This window comes from Drosophila kikkawai, chromosome 2R (assembly GCF_030179895.1).
Source record: "Drosophila kikkawai strain 14028-0561.14 chromosome 2R, DkikHiC1v2, whole genome shotgun sequence".
In the NCBI taxonomy this organism is placed as follows: Eukaryota; Metazoa; Arthropoda; class Insecta; order Diptera; family Drosophilidae; genus Drosophila; species Drosophila kikkawai.
The window spans coordinates 15,629,859-15,649,811 of record NC_091729.1 but is presented as its reverse complement, the minus strand read 5'-3'; the positions used below and the strand labels follow the sequence as shown (position 1 = coordinate 15,649,811).

The following is a 19,953-nucleotide window of genomic DNA, read 5'->3' as shown; positions in this document are numbered from 1 at the left end:
GCTATCTCACTGCGCAAATCTTTCACTTCGTCGTTGTCTTGGTCGTGGACGTCGTCTTGGTCGTGGTCTTTTAAGGGCCTACCAGGCCTTCCAGGCCTGCCATTTATCGCAAATGCATTGTGGCAGTCCTCCACTTCGCTCCACTCCACTGTACTCGTTTCCACCTCCATTCCTTTCGAGTGCACAAGACGACTCCTCTGCATCTTGGCTCGGCTCGTCTCGGCTTTTGTTTCATGCTCCGTGGCTAATGGCACGCAGGCTCCACAGGTTGCCGCTGTTGAAGTGTTGTTGCAACATGCTGTTGTACTCCCAAGGTCCAAAAGCAAATACAATTTGTGCACTGAAAGAAATTGTATTTATTTTTACTCACAAACAATTAAAAATTCAATTTTATGCTGTCAATGTGAGGCCTAAGCACTACTTATGGTATCTACATGGTAATGGAAGTTCCATTTCCTACAGAATATTCCCAAGATATTTTAAAGAAATTGATATGATTTAAAAGCTCCAATTAGTAGAAACCCAGATAACAGATAACTTTTTCTAGATTTATTATTTTCTGTGTAAAGTACACTGGGCACACGTGTGCGTGGCTAAAACGTCCGCTTCTTGGGTTCTCCCCAAAGGGTTCTTATCGCCAGAGTCTCTCTCTCTGTTTTTGGCCAGACTCCGGCTTGGACTCTTATCTGACCGGAGTGCCATTGGCTTCGTGCTTTATGCCCGGATTAAATTTTAGCAAATCGAGAGATGTGCTAATTGAACACTCGCTATTCCCCCGAGAAAATGGCGCTCAACAATGTTGCCGGCTTACCATAATTTACATTTAGCGGCACAAGCCAACAGCCGCACATTGCAAATATTATGGGCCCAAAAGACACTGAGATATATGTCGGAGGGTATTTATAAATCGGGATATGGAAACAGAGACAGAGAGACGTTGCCGGAGATGGAGATGTGCCACTCGGACCCCAAAAGGCTACCCAGCGACTCGGCTTGGCCGCTCATATTTCACACTTCACGACAAAGCGATTAAAGTCGCGCAAACAATCTGTTATTGGAGTTGTTGCAATTATGTTTACAAAGACATTAAAAGGAACGAAAAGCGAATGGCGAGCGGAGAAATAAAAATAAAAATGCGAGAAGCACACACACATACACATAAACTCCAGTGTTAAGCTTGAAAAAAAAAACTTGAAATCGGCCCAAGAGACGTCGAGGCACTCTTTATTTTGTATTTCTTCTGTTGTTTTTTTTTTGTACTTCCAGCTTGTTTTGTGTTTTTGAAACGTGAGTCGTGCACGCTGCCAGACGACGGCGACAATCAATATAAAAAAAATCAGTAAAAAAAAAAACAGAAAACAAAAAACCACAACTTTTATGCTAAAACGATGAGATGAAGTCAATGTTTCTGGGTATTTGCATGCCACTCGCCAGGGTTAACTCGGGTTAAAGTTAAAGCTAAAGCCGAAGCTAAACCTAAAGCTATAGCCACGATCTCCCGCCCAATTAGCCCAGCTCTCTTCGGGCCATCAAAGCCAAATGTGCCGCATCATCGCGGGGCCTCAGCAATTAGCTTTAATTCTAAGCAGCTTTTCACGGCCATGTGACAAGTGGAATGCTGATGAAGCACTGAGGCCCAACTCTGATCGATCTATCTATCACCGGATTTCGATGACGAGGTGCTCTTATAGCGTAGGGCTGTGCCAAAGGGCCGGCAGTAATCCAATTATGCGCCTTCAGGTGTTAGGGCTGGCACGCGCTTAAAGTTGGCCAAAATTAGGGGAATATTTATGGTAACAAATGAGGCTATTCAAATTATTTACATATACTTAGCTCACTGTTTATAGCGGCGGTTAGCTTATTTAAATAACTAACTCTAAGGTTGATAAATCGCCCAATGTCTCTTATTTTTTGTAGGATATCTTTTTGGCCAATCTTCTGGTAGAATTTATAGGAATATTTTATTTAGTTTTCTATTTTAAAATTATAAAATCAAGGTAATATTTCATGGCGGTGTGGATTCTGAGATATTTTGTTACTTAAAATTAACATAGAACAGCATAGAATAATCTATAATTTATGAAGGTTAAACGCAGAGATTTCAGCTCAAGTAACTAGAAGTTCTTTTGTTAATTACAAACATAATTGTAAATAATAGTTATATACTTAAAAATGTATATAATATTTTCATATTCTCTGCTCCTGCTTGCCATGTGCGAATGCGCAACAAATTCGTTTCGCCTTATGGTCTCTCAAGGGGCTGGTTCATCCCTCTTCCTTGTACTGAACAATCGCAAAACACTTGAGCGCCTCCTGAGCCGATCTTTTGTTACTGTTAATCTGCGTGGCACTTGAAAGTAACGCCTCGACTTCGACTCCAACTGTGATCCCGACTCCCGACTCCCTATTCCTACAGCCAGACATCGATGTTGATGATCACGATGATGCCAGCGATACCGACAACCTGTAGAGCGACCAGGAATCACGTCAAGGGTCTGGATTCTCGAGGCTTTCTTTTGAAATTGGAAAAAAAACAGAAAAGATCATAGACAGATGGAGTGCAGTGGAGTGGAGTGGCATCGAATCGAGTTGAGTTTAAAGTAGAGTGGGGGAAATGTAAGACATTTCTCCTCGCTAAGGCATTTTGTACGCTTCATCAAAGGTGTGCACAGGGAGAAATAGATTTTACAGCATTAAAGCTAAATAAATGCGTGATTTGAATTGATTTTTTAAACAAAATCATGACCGAGGAGACAAGGAACTGTTTATAAATCTTTATAGATTGCTAAATGTTGGTTTTTCCCATAATTTACCTCAAAATTTCCTTGTTTCTCTCTGTGCAAGAGTTGGGGGAACTCGGTTTCTTACACCTTTCGAACGATTCGGCGTTTTGCGTTTACCTGTGGCAGAGAGTGGCGGAGTGCCCTGAAGTGGTTTCGGAGTTCTGAGATCGTTCTCAACTCGATGTTCGGCTGTCAGTTGCATGCTCTTCGATTTTGACAGATGATTCTGTACGGGTTGGGCTCTGGCCATGGCTGAGGTTCTTTTGATTGAGGTCTGGCCAGACGGCTATTAATATGTTTGATTATGGCTGCAGATCGACGATCGGCGCTTACCGTGGCATGGCATGGCTTTTCCCCCGAAAAAATCCAAGTGAAACGAAAACGCTTTTCAATTTAAATGTATTTTCATGGTCTGAAACAATGCGCCAAGCGAGACAATGCAACGCCTCTCGACTCGCAGCGTGGGATTCAAGATGGTTGCGCTTTTCCAAGTGCACCTTTTGTCTACGGCATTTAGGCAAAAAAATAAAAATCAAAAGAAAAACTAAAGAAAAATCGGGGAAAAAGGTCAAACCGAAAACGGTTTTACCTGCAAAATAAATGTCCTTTTGCTTCGGGTCCCGCGGAGCACATGGCGCAGGCGTAAAAACCCCGATTTCTTGTGGGCTGGGAACAGGTGAAGAGACTCTCTGCCGAGATCTCAGATCTGCCCTAACAATGTTGACAACGTTTCGAACAGAAATCTTTTGCCAAAAGACAATCCATAGCGCCGTCTTTGGCCCACGCAGGCTCAGCTCACGCAGACACAGCTGCAGCAGCCGCACACACACAGATACTCTCACATTGCCGAGATACAGATACAAGGGAGGGCGGCGATCTTGTGCGCTTATATGGCATACATATGCCCACACACACAAGAGAGTAAGAGAGAGAGAGAGCAGCCAGAGAGATATTTTTACCTGAGCACTTACAAATTCGCCGCAATAACAACAATAGCAGCCAGAAACTGGGATATACACAAGATCTTACCTGTGAGAGAGACCTGCAATCTATGCGAATCTTAAATGCCCTGCACAGCTGTCAAAGTTAAGAGGCTACGGGATTAGCTGCTAGAGGTCCTTGGTCTTAGGTCCTTGGCTTTGCTATTGGGTATTACGTGGGACTTAAATCCAAAGGCAGATGGGAAAATCAGAAAGGTGTTGTTATAGAGTTCCCCTTTGCTTAGGTTATCTATCTCACTTATTGACTTGACATCAAACGATCTTGACTTATCTCTAACTTACTGCTAGCCTAAAGGGGCTTTAAGGGATATGAACCGTTTTCAAAGCATACTTCAGGGCTCCTTTCCAAGAGTTTTGGAATCTCTTACTTTATAATTGAAAGGGCTAGGATTCCCTTTTACAAGAACTTTTAGTTGAAACTTTTTAATGACCCTGGAATCATATTTCCTCTAAGTATGCTATCCATTTGAGGCATTCCTCATTCTTAACCCTCTAAAAACGCTTTAAAGTAGAGCATTTTCTTGGCCAGGTTGCCTAACACATTTCTGCCCTGTCGCTTCGTATTACGCTGAGGTTTTTGAAAACGCTGCCTCGTCGTATACGATTACCTGTAGAGCGCCGAGCGGGAGAGCGCGCGCTGCTTTGCTTTTATTTTGACCTGATCTGCGCTTGAGATTTCCTACGCTCACCTTTTCTTTTTACCTGTGACAGAGTGGTGTCTCAGAGAGCGGCAAGCAGAGAGGGAGAGAGCCAGAGAGTGCTGTGCTGTGGCAGCCATGTGTGCGTGTGTTTTGGGCTACGGCTTTGGCTTCGCTTTTGGTTTCAGTCTCGAATACAACTTGTTGCTGCGCAGACGCGGATCGTACGTCGCGTAGAGAGTCCCCGATAAACATCGGTCCAGAAATCGCCAATCTGCATATATATACACATATATCCCAATCCGCGATCTCTCGCTTTGCTAATTTGCTTTGTAGTGCTAATCGAAATACCAAGAAATCGACCAGTTTCATTGTGTAAAACAAGTGGAATCGGTATTCATATATAAATTATATATATCTGTATAGCAGCCAAAAAAAAAATTTTTGTGAATTCCCTGCTAATTGGCTGAGTTTTTGCGGTGTACCAGCAAAATGTGTTTGTGCAAATTGGGGCCAGCAAAAACCATTGCTTAGGGCAATTAAACCCGAAAAGCTGCGCCTGCGCGTGCCCTAACCTCAAAAGAGCCTGAAAAATTCATCTAAAACAACAACAAAAAAATAACAAAAAATTGTATAGTATATATATATGCTATATATGTGTATTTAAAAGCCTTCGGACGACTCTTGTGGCTCGTAATGTGAAACTGGTTCCTAAACATACACACACACACACAACACTGGGCAATTCACTCGCTCGAAGACCCACTCGAAAACATACACGCACACAGTGAAATGTAAACACCAATACAGTGGCAAATTGCAACGACAACAACACCGAAAAACGCAGTGAAAAGAGTGGCAAATATCAAGTTGATGAAAAAGTTGTTTTTTTCGGCCAACATAAAAAAAAAACACAGCCAGTTGGCAACTCACAAAAAAACAACAAAAGAAGTTCAAGAGACCCCATGACGTCAGGGGCTAAAGCTGGCATCAGGGCTTGATTGGAATCCGGCATCTGGAACTCCTTCCAATACCCACCATATACCACCCCCCCCCCCCTGAAAATGCTGCTGCTTCGCTGCAACGGCCTTGGCCTCCCACTTCTACTGCTCCTCCTGGTGGTCTGCATCTGCATTTGGCCCGCCTCGGCGGCCCGCGATCGCTATGCCCGCCAGAATAATCGTCATCGAAATCAGGAACAAGAACGTGATCGGGATCGGGATCGTTTTCTCTATCGGAGCACTTCGGCGAGGGATCGGCAGCGAGGTGTCACCAATTTTCAACCCGTGGGCACCACCGTGGGTGCTGCGGGTCAGGAGGAGCCCAAGAGCGAGTTTGTCAAGGGAAAAAGTAAGTTCACATTAGAAGGATATACATATCTCTAGAGTATCTGTCTGGCCATCCATCTTCGTCAGCCACTGAGGTGCTGCCCCCCATCTATCACAATCTGTTTATGTAGATTTGCGCCTGCCCATATATCAAAAAAAGCATCAAGACGTCCCTAAATAGGGTGTCTGTATTTGGTTTTTGGGGTTTTTGAGTTTTCAGTTTTCCTGGTTTTTTGGGCTCTCTTGGGTTTTTATTTTTTAGTTAGGTTCCAGCGATATGCTAGGGCCTTATCTTATCATTGTTTTTGTTTGGTTTGCCTCTTATGCTGCACTGCATATATGAGCTCGTTTTTTTCGGCTGCATTTTGTATTATTAGGTCTTATCGTTACCCTGTAATTGGAAGGGTATACAGTAATTGGGAAGATTATAAATTATGAGCTGTTGAAAATATAGGAAACCTTTTTAGATTTTTTGAAGCAAATATTCTTATTTCTTATTAATTTATATTAATATTCATTTAATATTATTATTTAAAACAATTTCTTCAACAATTTTCTATAATTTTATGTTAGTTACTTATTTTTTAATTAATTGCAAAGCTAAATCTATGCATAAACCTATATTTATGCCAAATTTACCGAGTTAAAACACCAGTTTCCCTTTCCCCCAAAATATCAAGTATACGCCAGGGTATCCCCTTGTCTAAAAACCCGACATATCCATTCCCTTTTGGTTATTTTATACCTGCCCTTTGCTGCTGGTCTCACCTGCCCTTCATATGTGTGTGTCACCTCTTGACTTGGCGCTGGCTTAGTTAAAGTTAAAGAGTCTTGTGTGCACTATCGCCCTCCCCCCTGATTTCGGTGTTGCCCCCACCACCACCACCAGTACCAGGTTATCACGGCAAACAACAAATACCAGAACAGACTGATTAGCCCAGGGAGAATATAGAATAGTCAACTATATGCTTCTGCATTTCGTAATGTCAAATGTACAAGGTAAGCGGCCGTTGGTCGTGTTCCAACTGTTCGACTTTTTCCCGCCGTCTGCGTGCACTTTCCCCCTGTGTCAGCGGCAATTTTTTGCTCAGATTTTTCATAATTGCAACAGCAACAACAACGGCCACAAGCGACACAATTTCCAGCTAAAATGGCGACTCAATTTGTTGACTCTGCAAAACGCGAGGTTCTCTCTCTCTTGGCCGTTGGACGTTGGTAAATTAATAAGAATTCGCATTGGCATACGCGAAACAGCCATTTGGGCACAAACGGCACTCGGACGGCCAATTTAATGAACGCAACTCGTATCTGGTTGTGTCTGTTTGCACAATACTTTGAGGCAAATGTTTGCATTTGTCGGGCAAACAAAAAAATTGAATTGAAAATACAACAAAAATTATTATGAGAAGAAGAAAAGCAAAAGCAAAATGCGTATCTTTTTCGATATATTCAGTATTCAGTGATCTTGTAGCTGCAAATTAATAACTCCCGGCAACTGTGCAAATATTGATAGGAAAACTTTGGCGCAACCACTATGCTAATGGAGCCCGGATACGGATACGAGGCTATCGGGGCTAGATAAGGCCTCGATTATGAAACCGATAAAGATTTCTTTCTGATATACTATATATCACAAAGGGCTCCGATTATTACCCTTGTTTTTTTTTGCACCAAGTCTGTTTTTTCCGCTGAAATTGTTCGCTCTGTTATTTGCTCTCTGCTGCTGTTACTGTTCCCTTGTCGTTTTTTTCTTTATGACCATAAATAAGCACAGCTGCGGCAAATATGCAAATAAATGCTAGAGAAAAGCCTGCTGCCACAAGCTGCACGTGCAGGCGAATCGAAACCCCTTTTGAAAAAAATATAAAACACTCTGGAGAGGGGGGGAGGAGCGAATGTTTTGGGAAACTTGAGCAACAGGCAGTCGCAATTGTTGTTGACGCTTTTTTTTTACGAGTGAAATGAATGCCCTGCAAGTCACCGAAACGTGCAGTCAACAATCATTCACCTCTGACTTGAAACATCATAGCGTAAGTCTGGATTTATTACGCCTTTGATAAGGCTTTTTGCGCTGAATTTTGCTGTATTTGTTTGGGTCTTGAAATGTATTTATTTACTTTGCTAGGATAACCTCAAGGTTTGAGATATTTATTTACAGAAACTATTGAATGAATTGTTTTCTTGTTAAAAATTATTTGTTAGGATTTTTCTTTGATGTAAATAAATTAGAAATTAATTGATACGACTTTTGTTTGATGTGAAGAAACTTTTTTAGGGTTTCTTATATTTGATAGTGGTGTCTTTCCTTTATTAAAAAATATAGTTATATATTTTTAACCTGCTTGAAATGGCTATAACTTATTTTCTTTTAAAATTCTAATTATTTCTAAGATTGTTATTATTTATTATACTTTTATAATCTTATATATAATTTTTTAATGCAGAATAAATCACATTCAAAACTCTTTCCAAACAAATTCTTACCTTAAATATTTCTACAAAAAATACCTGCACTTAAATTGCTTGCCTTTTGCATTTTGTTTACTCTTTTCAAAGTGATTTTTGAGGAATGGCTGAAATTGATATGCATGAAAATTGTAATTAATTGCTAACGCCCGAAATCCGTGGCTGGCTAACCACCACAGCTGCACACCTCCCCCCACACACACATAGGTAGAGTGTGCGTGTTAACGCTTGAAAAACCGCATTCCATAGTGCGCTTTGCTGCGGTGGATGCGATGGCTTCACGGGTCCGAGTTCGAGCTGAAGTCCGATTCCGAGTTTGACCAGCATCCCGAGAGCCTCCCCCCCAGTCCCCAACCCCCGAGCACAATGTAAGCTCCAGCTAATTACAGCGTCAGGCACGCGCTGCCTTTTCGGTGTGTGTGTGTGCGTGCCTAAGCCGTGATCTGTCTCTCTCTGTATCTGTATGCGCTTTGCATTTTTCTATAATACTCCTGATTAAGCCATCATATCATAGAAATAATGGCCAAATTGAACTGCGAAATGGCCAAGCTATGTCTCTGAACTTTAAGGCCTGGTCTGGAGGCTCTTGACTGTTAGCTGTTTGCTATTTGCTATTTGCTATTCGTTGTTGATGCATTAGCGTTGCATTTACTTTTAGCCGTTCAACTGCTTCCAGCAATTTTGTTTTGTGGCCAAGTCGAAATACTGGTTTTCTAAAACCCACACGGATACACAGAGAAACACGGATACAAATGCAGATACTTACAGTGAGCGAAGCGAGAGAGCTCGAGATGCTGCGATTGCGCAGTTGAATCTCTTTCTAGTTCTCTCTTTGCCGCTCACTTGAGAGTTTTTTCATAAAAGATCTCAGCTCTGGGGAAAGATTTGTTTTATTTTCCTTAAAACTATGACAATTTTTTGAGGGAAAGACAGAAATAATAATAATAATAAAAACTATAAGATACATTATTTTCATCTGGCCTAAATATATCTCAAAGTTGATTACAAAGGTTTAGAAGAGAGATTTTGTTATTAAACTTGGTTACAAATTAAAGCCAAATGTCACGTAGTTTAATATATAGATTTACTAAAGATTAAACAAAGTATTTTTTATATTTTGTCACGTCTGCTAAAGCCAAGTTTAGCTCAAGAATTAAAGAGTTAAACGTCTTACAGACTTTAAAATCTGTATAAATATCTTTCTTATAAAGAAATATTAAAATTTATATATCTAATTAATTATAATAAAGTTTTTTTTTTTTAATTTATCTTCAATAAATTTCAAACCCTTTTCTCTGCTGAGATTTCTGAACTTTTGACTGCAGTTTGCCTCACTGGCTGCCTCCGCCTTTTGCCTTTTTTCTTTGCCTCTTTTTTTTTTTTACTGCGTGTGGGCGTTCGATTTCGAAAAGCAAAGCTAAAGCCGAGTTTGTCGGTCCTCTGCCCACGATTTATAAATGTTTATATATAGTAAAGCCACTGAGATAGCTTCTGAGACCTCTCCCCGATTTTCTTTTCCGTCTCCCTCGCTCGGTGTTTGCGCCGATCTATGCCTAAAAATAGTTGCGAATGCGAAAATTTACTTTATAAAAGCCAGGCAGCCAGGCAGCAGACCAAAAATGGCGCCAGGGCGTGCTCATTAAGCCAAAGCCAGCCAGCAAGAGAAGCTATATGGTCAAAAGCTGCAGCTAGGCCCAGTTGGGGGTTGGGTCTTATTTTCCAGAGGGGGATGGGAGAATATATAAAGTATAGGTAAGAACAAAGGAAAAACAATAAGCTTATCTAATCCAGGCTTTAGCTGTTGGCTAAAGGCAGCTAACAACAACAGGCAGAGCCAGCAAGCGAGCCAGCGAGGCTGTCGTGCCTCACGACCTGCGCCCAATTGTTGTTCGAAAACAAAATGAACGCGCTTCGAACACGAAAACCCGAAAGCACAAGATGCTGATCATCATGAGAGGCTTGGAATTGGGGATGGAGATGGGCATGAGGATGGGGCTGAGCTGGATGATGAGGATCAGGGTGAGGGCAGGGAGAAGCAGCCAAGATGAGCCGCCACAAGGCATCATCATCATCATCATCATCTTCATCTCAAGCCAAGAGGTTGTTGCAGCATCTTCGTTGCCTGATTTGCCTGTGTGTTCACTGCAAGAAAAGAAGAGTGTAGAATGGGAAATTATATAGTTTAAAATGGGTTTAAATATTATTAGGAAGTAGAGTATTGTTTTTTCTTTTATAAATTGATGAAATACTATTTTCTTTTGTATTTTAGGCAAATTTATTTGTTTTTTATTTACCAAAATATTTAAATATAATTTTAAATACTTATAATTTTTGTTCAGTGCCTTGACTTGCGAGGACAATCGCTCGTCGGTGCTTTTGTTTGTGCTGTTGTTACGACGACTGCTGCCTGCAAATTTGTTATGCCAAGCTGAAGATGCGCCTGTGCTTGCAGCGTTTTCTGGCTAAGATTGCCTCAACCTTCTCCCCCTCCTGCTATGAGCATAAAGCATGCTCTTCTCCTGACCACCACCCGCTGGAGCTTGAGTTGGAGCTGCTGTTGCGCTTATTTGCCTTCGCCTTCGTGACGCCACGACGCGAGCATAGAACAGCCAACACGAAAGAAAGTTGCCGCAACAGCATTCTGCAAAGCAAAATAAAACCGAGAAAAAAAAAGCGGAATAAAATCGGAAAAAATCAGAGACAGAGAGTTGAGAGAGCCGAGGAAAATTGCAAAATCCGCGCACGTAAGCGGCGGGAACTGGAGAGACCTAAGCTCCAATCCCCTCGCTCTCCTAATGAGCTGGCTGCGTGTTTTTAATGGCCGCACAAATGAATTTATTAAGCACTTTTACACAATTTTATTGTAAGATAGGCGCGTGCCGAGCCGCAATGGACTGAAATTGTCGCAAAACAGTTATGAATTATTTATGGGGAGTTCGTGGAGTTGGACACCGATGGAGACTGGTGGAGAAACCACCAGGGGTATTTACCCGATCGCATTGCAATTACCAGCTAGAGTTGAGAGAGCTAATCCACGACACCTTTTTGCAGCGACATCTGCATATGGCGCCTGATTGAAACTTTCACCGGGTATCAGATCAATGTACTTGTTCATCAAAAATATCTACAGAGCCCCCAAGGCTCTAACGGCCAAGACCATTGCCCGATAATTTGATCGAATCGTCTTGGGAATGGGCAACACCACCACTGGCAATCGATCTCTAAACTCTGAGAAAACAAAACAAAGCCTGCTTAATGCCCTTTTAAATCTTTTGTTATATTACAACAAAATCTAGACAATTCTTGTTGCCTCGTTTGCCGCGGGCAAAGGTACACAAAAATGTTGCTACAACAGGCAGCAGCCCCGGCCAGAGCGATCCAATGAGCAATCCAGATGGTCTTCTGGGGTTTTGGCTTTGGTTTCGGTTTCGGGCCATGAGTTAAAAATCTTTTCCACGAAATGAAAATACACACAAAAGAGCGCGCACACAGATACAGAGATACCTCAGCTACAGATACGAGAAGGGGTCGAGGTGTATAGTGAGGCCTTTGGGAAAGGAATTCTGGGGAATATAGAAAGGTTAAGGATAGACTATATAGATTTTGTAGTATTAAAAAATTACTTAAATATTAAAGGTATTTAAGGTTTTTTGAATTGATCCTTAAGTTTGATCTTGGGTTAATCCTAATCAAAAATTTTGGATACTTATTTTTCTCAAGTTTTTTAAGGTCTTATACAAATTCTATGGTACTTTATAATGCTTGGAGCTATATATAGACTGCTAAAATATTATTTTTATTATATTATCAAATCAAATTATTCAAGAACTCTTGGTTTTTAAACTTTATAAACGCTATAGCCAACATTTACTGTACCGTACAAACGTAAACAACAAAAACTGTTAAATGCGCAGAACCGGCTGAGCGAGTCGGGTCTGCTGCAGCGATGAGTGCGAGCTAGAGCGGGAGAGGAGAGGGGCTGAGACACACACACTCACACACACACATAGTACACTCAGGGAACGTCAAGAACGCTTTGCGTCTAGGCCAGAATTGAGGAAAACTCGGGGTCCAAAAGTCAAAATGCCTGTTGCGCCGATGGAAAACCGAAAGAATCGATTATGCAGCCTCTCTCTGTCTTACCCTCTCTCTGCATCTCTCTCTCTCTCTCTTGATCATCGATGGAGAAAAGGCAAACAGCAGCTGGAAACAAAAACAATATTTAGAAAGTCAGCAAAGTAAAGTTTGGAATGCGGCTGCCTATTAATCAGTACGTCAGAGATGGAGTCTGAAGGAGAGTCTGCTGGGTCAGAGGGGGGAGTGCCGGAGTGGGGCCCGAAGGGCAGTCGTGTGTTGATGGCTTGGCATACAAATCGATAAACAAATACACAGATTTTCCTCTCTCTCAGACGTACATCTCTCTCAGTGTGTGTGCCTGTGTGTTGGTTGATTAATCTTGATGCTGAAGTTCGTTGCCTAAGTCTTTTGTTTTAATGAGCACATCATGAATTATGACTTTGATTTGCGACTGCCACAGCAACTTCTACGCTGCCTTAGCCTCCAACTGAGACCTCGCCTGCGACTGCCACTCATTAATGTTGCCACATATTAGCCTTAGCCTAAGGATTACAAATTAGCCTTTTTGTGGTCCACTCCGCTTCGCTCTGCACCGCTAAGGCGGGCGTGTCTGCTGGCGACCCAAAGATGGAGACGGCAAAAGAAAAATCGCGATTCCCGAGAAACCCGAGAGCTGGCAGGGAATCCGCTGCCAGCGTCGTGGCTTAAGTTTCAGGCCGAGACCTCGGCCCGAACATGAAAAACCTGGCTGATAAATTGTCCGCGATAAAGCCCAGTCGCGCAGAGCTTGGCTTGAAAAGGGTTCGTGATGTCTGTCTCTGAGAAATGAAGGCGGCTGCTGCTGCTGCTGCTGCCCAGCGGCAAACTCGACAACAAAAAAGAAAAGGCTACAACAAAAAAAAAGATACATATAAAAAGGCAGAAACAAAGCTTAAGAATTTGTACGAAAATTTTTGCGCTTCGATTGCTGCAGCAGCCGCTTTTGATCAGTGTCCAGCGACAAAGTCGAGGTCCCAGTCGTGGCCTCACCTTCTCCCCCAACTCCTGATGCCCGCCTCCTGCTCTTTCGGGCGAGGAATGCATGGGACGCATATCTGGGGGCATTTAACTTTTTCTTCCCATCGCCACAGGAATTTCTCTGTTTCTGGCGACACAAAAATATTTCTGTCTTTGGTTCTTTTGCTCGTTTTCATAATTATCGAAGTCTTCGAAGGAAATCAATAAAGTGGCTGCTGGAGCAACGGCCATTTTGTGGATAATTAGTTGGGTGCCCCTAGAGCCATGTGGGTTTGGTCTTAGGTGGGTGTCTAACTTCGACTTCGACTCCGACTGGCACACTTTCGCGGCCCACACTGCTCTTTGGAAGTCTAGCCCACGTAGCAGCCCTTTTTTTTCCAAAGAACCCATGAATCGCTGTATGAAATTGTATCTATCGGATGCAAATCAATGAAGTTGTCGCCGAAGATGCTCGAGCGGCTACGCGAGCGGCTAAAACAGGTCGCTGACTAATGATAACAGACCGACTGTGTCTGGGATGAGATGCGAGGCGAGACTGCGTGGGCTGCTAATTATTAAAAACGCCAACTGACAACAGACTCTGACTGAAACTGAGCCGCCCACAGCTTTTCGGCTTTGTCTCTGCCTCATTTTATTGCTTCCGAGCAAAACAAACCATATTGCTGGGCTTTGTTAAGCTATTTCCGTTTACAATCCGGAGTTCGAACCGATCGAAATTAATTTCTCAACTGGCCGAGGTATACTATAAGTCAACACCTACCCAACCAGGTGGGCCGCCGATAATTAGACAGTTTAGGGTCAGAGAGGAAAAAGAAAAACCCATTAACCTGCTTGAACACCTACACGATGATAAGTACTACAACGATTTCCCTTTTCTTTTTCTTTTGCAGTCTGCATAGGCACCAAGTCCCGCCTGTCGGTACCCTCGAACAAGGAGCATCACTACCGGAATCTCAAGGATCGCTATACCAACTGCACCTATGTGGATGGCAACCTGGAGCTGACCTGGCTGCCCAATGAGACGCTGGACCTGAGCTTTCTGGATCACATCCGTGAGGTCACTGGATACATTCTGATCAGTCATGTGGATGTCAAGAAAGTGGTATTTCCGAAGTAAGTAGAAAACAAAAGGATTTCTTTTTATTAATAACAAATAGAGGAAGATATGGAAAGGTTTTTAAGGATGTCTTTAGTCAGGATTAAAATTGATTAATATTTTTTAATGATTTTTCCTTTTACAGACTGCAAATCATTCGCGGCCGCACTTTGTTCAGCCTGTCGGTGGAAGAGGACAAGTACGCCTTGTTCGTGACTTACTCGAAAATGTACACCATGGAGATGCCCGATCTGCGGGATGTGCTCAATGGCCAGGTGGGCTTCCACAGCAACTACAACCTGTGCCACATGCGCACCATCCAGTGGTCAGAGATTGTCTCCAACAACACGGATGCTTATTACAACTATGGCAATTTCACGGCTCCTGAGCGGGAGTGTCCCAAGTGTCACGAGACCTGCCAGAAGGGATGCTGGGGCGAGGGACCCCAGAACTGCCAAAAGTTCAGCAAACTCTCATGCTCGCCACAGTGCGCTCAGGGTCGGTGCTATGGACCCAGGCCCAGGGAGTGCTGTCACTTGTTCTGCGCCGGAGGATGCACAGGACCCACGCAGAAGGATTGCATTGCCTGCAAAAACTTTTTCGACGATGGCGTCTGCAAGGAGGAGTGCCCGCCCATGCGCAAGTACAATCCCACCACCTATGTGCTGGAGACAAATCCGGAGGGCAAGTATGCCTACGGAGCCACCTGTGTCAAGTCCTGTCCCAGCCATCTGCTGCGAGATAATGGAGCCTGTGTGCGCAGCTGTCCCCAGGACAAGACCTCCAAGAATGGCGAATGTGTGCCCTGTAATGGACCCTGCCCCAAGACTTGCCCAGGCATCAGTGTTCTCCACTCGAACAACATTGACTCCTTCAGGAACTGCACTGTGATCGATGGCAACATACGCATTTTGGATCAGACCTTCTCGGGCTTCCAGGATATTTACCCGAACTATACACTGGGAGCAAGGTATATCCCTCTGGATCCCGAGCGCCTTGAGGTCTTCTCAACGGTGAAGGAGATCACTGGCTATCTCAACATCGAGGGCACCCATCCGCGTTTTAGGAATTTGTCCTATTTCCGTAATTTGGAGATCATTCATGGCCGCCAGCTGATGGAGAACATGTTTGCTGCCCTTTCGATAGTCAAGTCCTCGCTATATAGTTTGGAGCTACGCAGCCTTAAGCTTATTAGCTCTGGCAGCGTGGTGATCCAGCACAATAGGGATCTCTGCTACGTGGGGAATATACGTTGGTCAACGATACAAAAGGATGATGACCAGAAGGCGTGGGTCAATGAGAACCTCAGAGCGGATCTGTGTGGTAAGTACTAAGGATAGTCTCTGGAAACTAGGATATCCTTATTAATTTTCTAATTTATTTTTCCTCACAGAGAAAAACTCCACTATTTGCTCGGACGAGTGCAACGACGATGGCTGCTGGGGTGCTGGACCGGATGAGTGCCTGAACTGCAAGAACTACAACTACAATGGCACCTGCCTGGCCGACTGTCGACATATACCCAAGTAAGTAAACAGCTTCACACTTCCAGCTAAAGTCCAGCCACTAAGCTTTCTCCTCTCTTCACTTTAGTGTCTATCCCTTTGATGACAAGACTTGTAGCACCTGCCACCCGGAATGCAAATCCTGCTGGGGACCTGGGGCGGAACACTGCGATGCCTGTGTCCACGTACGACATGAGCAACACTGCGTGGCCGAGTGCCCGGAGAACTGGTACAGCCAGAATGGAACTTGCCATCGTTGCCATTCCACTTGTGAGGGCTGCACGGGACCCAATAACACCATCGGACCGGGTGCCTGCAAAACCTGCAACCTGGCCATCATCAACAACTCGGCCAACGTAGAGCGCTGCCTGCTGAAAGACGACAAGTGCCCCGATGGCTACTACTGGGAGTATGTGCATCCACAGGAACAAGGATCACTAAAACCCCTGGCTGGCAAGGCCGTCTGCCGAAAGTGTCATCCTCGCTGCGAGCTTTGCACCAACTATGGCTTCCATGAACAGGTCTGCTCCAAGTGCGCCAAGTTCAAGCGGTTGGAGCAGTGCGAGGACGAGTGCCCAGCGGATCACTATACGGACCTGGAGCGTAGTGAATGCTTCGAGTGCCATCCGGAGTGCAAGGGATGCACAGGACCCGGCGCCGACGACTGCCTGGCCTGCAAGACCCTCAAGCTGTTTGATGTCAATGAGACGGGACCCTATGACAACTCCACGCTTTTTAACTGCACCTCCAAGTGCCCGCCGGAGTCGCGACATGTCAACTACCAGTCGCTGACCATTGGACCCTATTGCTCCTCCAGTCCGCCAAGGAGCAGCAAGCTTACCGCCAATCTAGATGTGAATATGATCTTCATTATCACCGGTGCCGTGCTAATTCCCACCATCTGCATCCTGTGCGTCGTGACCTACATCTGCCGACAAAAGCAGAAGGCCAAAAAGGAGACCGTCAAGATGACCATGGCTCTGTCTGGCTGCGAGGATTCCGAGCCGCTGCGTCCCTCGAATATCGGTGCCAATCTCTGCAAGCTTCGCATTGTCAAGGATGCCGAGCTGCGTAAAGGTGGAGTCCTGGGTATGGGCGCCTTTGGTCGTGTGTACAAAGGAGTCTGGGTTCCAGAAGGCGAGAATGTCAAGATCCCGGTGGCCATCAAAGAGCTGCTGAAGTCCACGGGTGCCGAGTCTAGCGAGGAGTTCCTGCGCGAGGCCTACATCATGGCCTCCGTGGAGCATGGCAATCTGCTGAAGCTTCTGGCCGTTTGCATGTCCTCGCAGATGATGCTGATCACCCAACTGATGCCGCTTGGCTGCCTCCTAGACTATGTGAGGAACAACAGGGATAAGATTGGCTCCAAGGCTTTGCTCAACTGGAGCACTCAGATCGCCAAGGGCATGTCCTATCTGGAGGAGAAGCGTTTGGTTCATCGCGACCTGGCTGCTAGGAATGTGCTCGTGCAGACGCCTTCGCTGGTCAAGATCACGGACTTTGGACTGGCCAAGTTGCTCAGCAGCGACTCTAACGAGTACAAGGCAGCTGGCGGCAAGATGCCCATCAAGTGGCTGGCTCTAGAGTGCATTCGGAATCGGGTCTTCACCAGCAAGTCGGATGTGTGGGCCTTTGGAGTCACCATCTGGGAGCTGCTGACCTTCGGCCAGCGTCCCCACGAGAATATCCCCGCCAAGGACATACCCGATCTCATCGAGGTGGGCCTAAAGCTGGAGCAGCCAGAGATCTGCTCGCTGGATATCTACTGCACCCTGCTTTCCTGCTGGCACCTGGACGCCGCCATGCGTCCCAGCTTTAAGCACCTGACCACGGTATTTGCTGAATTCGCACGGGATCCAGGTCGCTATCTGGCCATTCCCGGGGACAAGTTCACCCGCCTGCCGGCCTACACGAGTCAGGACGAGAAGGATCTGATCAGGAAACTGGCCCCCACCACTGATGGTTCAGAGGCCATGGTCGAGGCGGATGACTACCTGCAGCCTAAGGTACAACCAGGACCCAGTCACCGGACTGATGGCACTGATGAGATCCCCAAGCTGAACCGCTACTGCAAGGATCCCAGCAACAAGAACTCCTCCGGCGGCGACGATGAGACTGACTCGAGTGCCACGCGGGAGGTGGGCGTGGGCAACCTGCGACTGGATCTGCCTGTGGATGAGGATGACTACTTGATGCCCACGTGCCAGCCAGGACCTAATCACAACAACAACACCATAAATCCCAACCACAACAACATGGCAGCAGCAGCTGCAGCGGCGGGTATGGGTGCCACCGCTGGCTACATGGATCTCATCGGAGTGCCAGTAAGTGTGGACAATCCTGAGTATCTCCTCAATGCCCAGACACTGGGAGCGACGACGGAACCCATTACCCAGACCATTGGCATCCCAGTGCCTGGCATGGAGGTGATGGAGGTCAAGGTGCCAATGCCGGGCAGCGAGCCCACCAGCTCGGATCACGAGTACTACAATGACACGCAGCGAGAGCTGCAGCCGCTGCAACGCAACCGGAACACGGAGACGAGGGTGTAGCCTCCAGCAGGAGGAGAAGGAGGCGATGAATCTTGCCAAGTGCCTTTTGGAAGCCATGCGGAGATGCCGAAGCCTTAGCAGGCTGTTATCATAGATAGGAGCCCCTGAGCCTGTACATTACTACCGATATTAACCCTAATCTCTAGCGTACTTAGCCAGTTTCCGTGTCTTTGTGTATACTCTTTATACTGTCAGGGGAGTTGTGAGACTCTCCTGCATGTCCTAGCCACCCCCCCCCCCCCCCAAACCCCCGAAGGAGTAGTCAGCAGGAGTGGTCCTGCACCTGTAGATTCCATGTAATTACGAGAACAAAACACCGATAGTGCATTTCTTAGACGCCCTTGTCTTGCGCAGAGCTTTGGGATTTGATCTCTAGAGGATCCAAGTCCTAGCTTTAGGGGAGGGCGTGCCTATGTCATGAATATACTTCTTGTACTTGTAGCTTAGCCGTAGCCACTAGCCGTAGCGCCTAGTTTCCAACTGTGATATATTTTTGTAGGGCTCGACCTAAGGACTCTTAACACGATGAACAAATCGAACGACTCGACACACACACACACTTACACCAAGTACAGAAAATAGTAGAAAAAGAATAACTAAATAACTAATCAACGTATAGCCACATATCGATCTTATGCAATTTAGGCCTAGTTTCAAATCCCATTCGATTGAGAGAGAGAGAGCAAAAAACAAATCAAATCCCGAGCGTGCCATGCATCGAGCGATGCAATTCTCCTAAAGATTTCGAATATTTTGTTGGCACAATAGCGTTTAAAGATATGTTACTGATCAAAGATATATAAGTAATTCACACGCACACACGAAACAAATAATATATATAATGTACGATCTATGTAATACTTATACACGTGTAGATTTGCCAAGTTATGCAGTTATGCATTATATGTTAATTTAATTTAAATCTAGTTACGTATATATATGAGTATATATTAAATAAAAATATTTTACAAATAAATTTGAAGATTCTTTTTAATGGGGGAAAATGAAAAAGGCATAAATACAACTAAAGCTTTACAAGAATATTTCAGAACAATGAAGATTTCAGTTCAGTTAAATGAATGAATGCTAATTTTCCTAGATTCACCAGATTTTGTTATATAATTAAATGATTTAATAAAGACTTAGTAATTTAATTAAATATGTTATGAAGAAACGTCATAAGTATGCCCATCTATTGGTAATTTAGCTTGTTGCCTTTTAATTCAGCTGAAAAGGTGCACTAATACATATATGACCTGTTCTAAATTTTAGCATACTTTTAGTCAGTAATTTAAAGTGTACCATCACGTCATTGAAAACGTGTACCAAGATGAATCCTCCTTCTGCTGCCTTCTGTACTCTTGGTACCTAAAACACAGAAATTTATTGATGAATTCGTACTGCAAACATCAATATCCCATCTAGTCATTGCTGATGCTCTTTTAGCTATGTATATTGTTGGGAAAAAATGTCATCTGACTTGCCAGTGA

The 19,953-nt window shown here is 44.5% G+C and overlaps 1 protein-coding gene across 2 annotated transcripts in view; it reads left to right on the top strand.

The window, feature by feature from the left end:
- The window catches only part of Egfr (epidermal growth factor receptor), a 54,365-nt gene extending 35,223 nt beyond the window's left edge, over nucleotides 1–19,142 (top strand). The window contains exons 1-5 of one of the 2 annotated variants that reach the window (XM_017166848.3): nucleotides 4,632–5,772; nucleotides 14,201–14,423; nucleotides 14,552–15,729; nucleotides 15,800–15,932; nucleotides 16,000–19,142. In XM_017166848.3, coding sequence (XP_017022337.1) covers nucleotides 5,487–5,772; nucleotides 14,201–14,423; nucleotides 14,552–15,729; nucleotides 15,800–15,932; nucleotides 16,000–18,463 — 4,284 coding nt within the window. In that variant the 5' untranslated portion in view covers nucleotides 4,632–5,486 and the 3' untranslated portion in view covers nucleotides 18,464–19,142. Of the gene's footprint in view, nucleotides 1–4,631; nucleotides 5,773–14,200; nucleotides 14,424–14,551; nucleotides 15,730–15,799; nucleotides 15,933–15,999 lie in introns of those variants that run through there. The other variant, XM_017166849.3, reaches the window with a different exon arrangement.
- The last annotated feature ends 811 nt before the right edge of the window (nucleotides 19,143–19,953 follow it).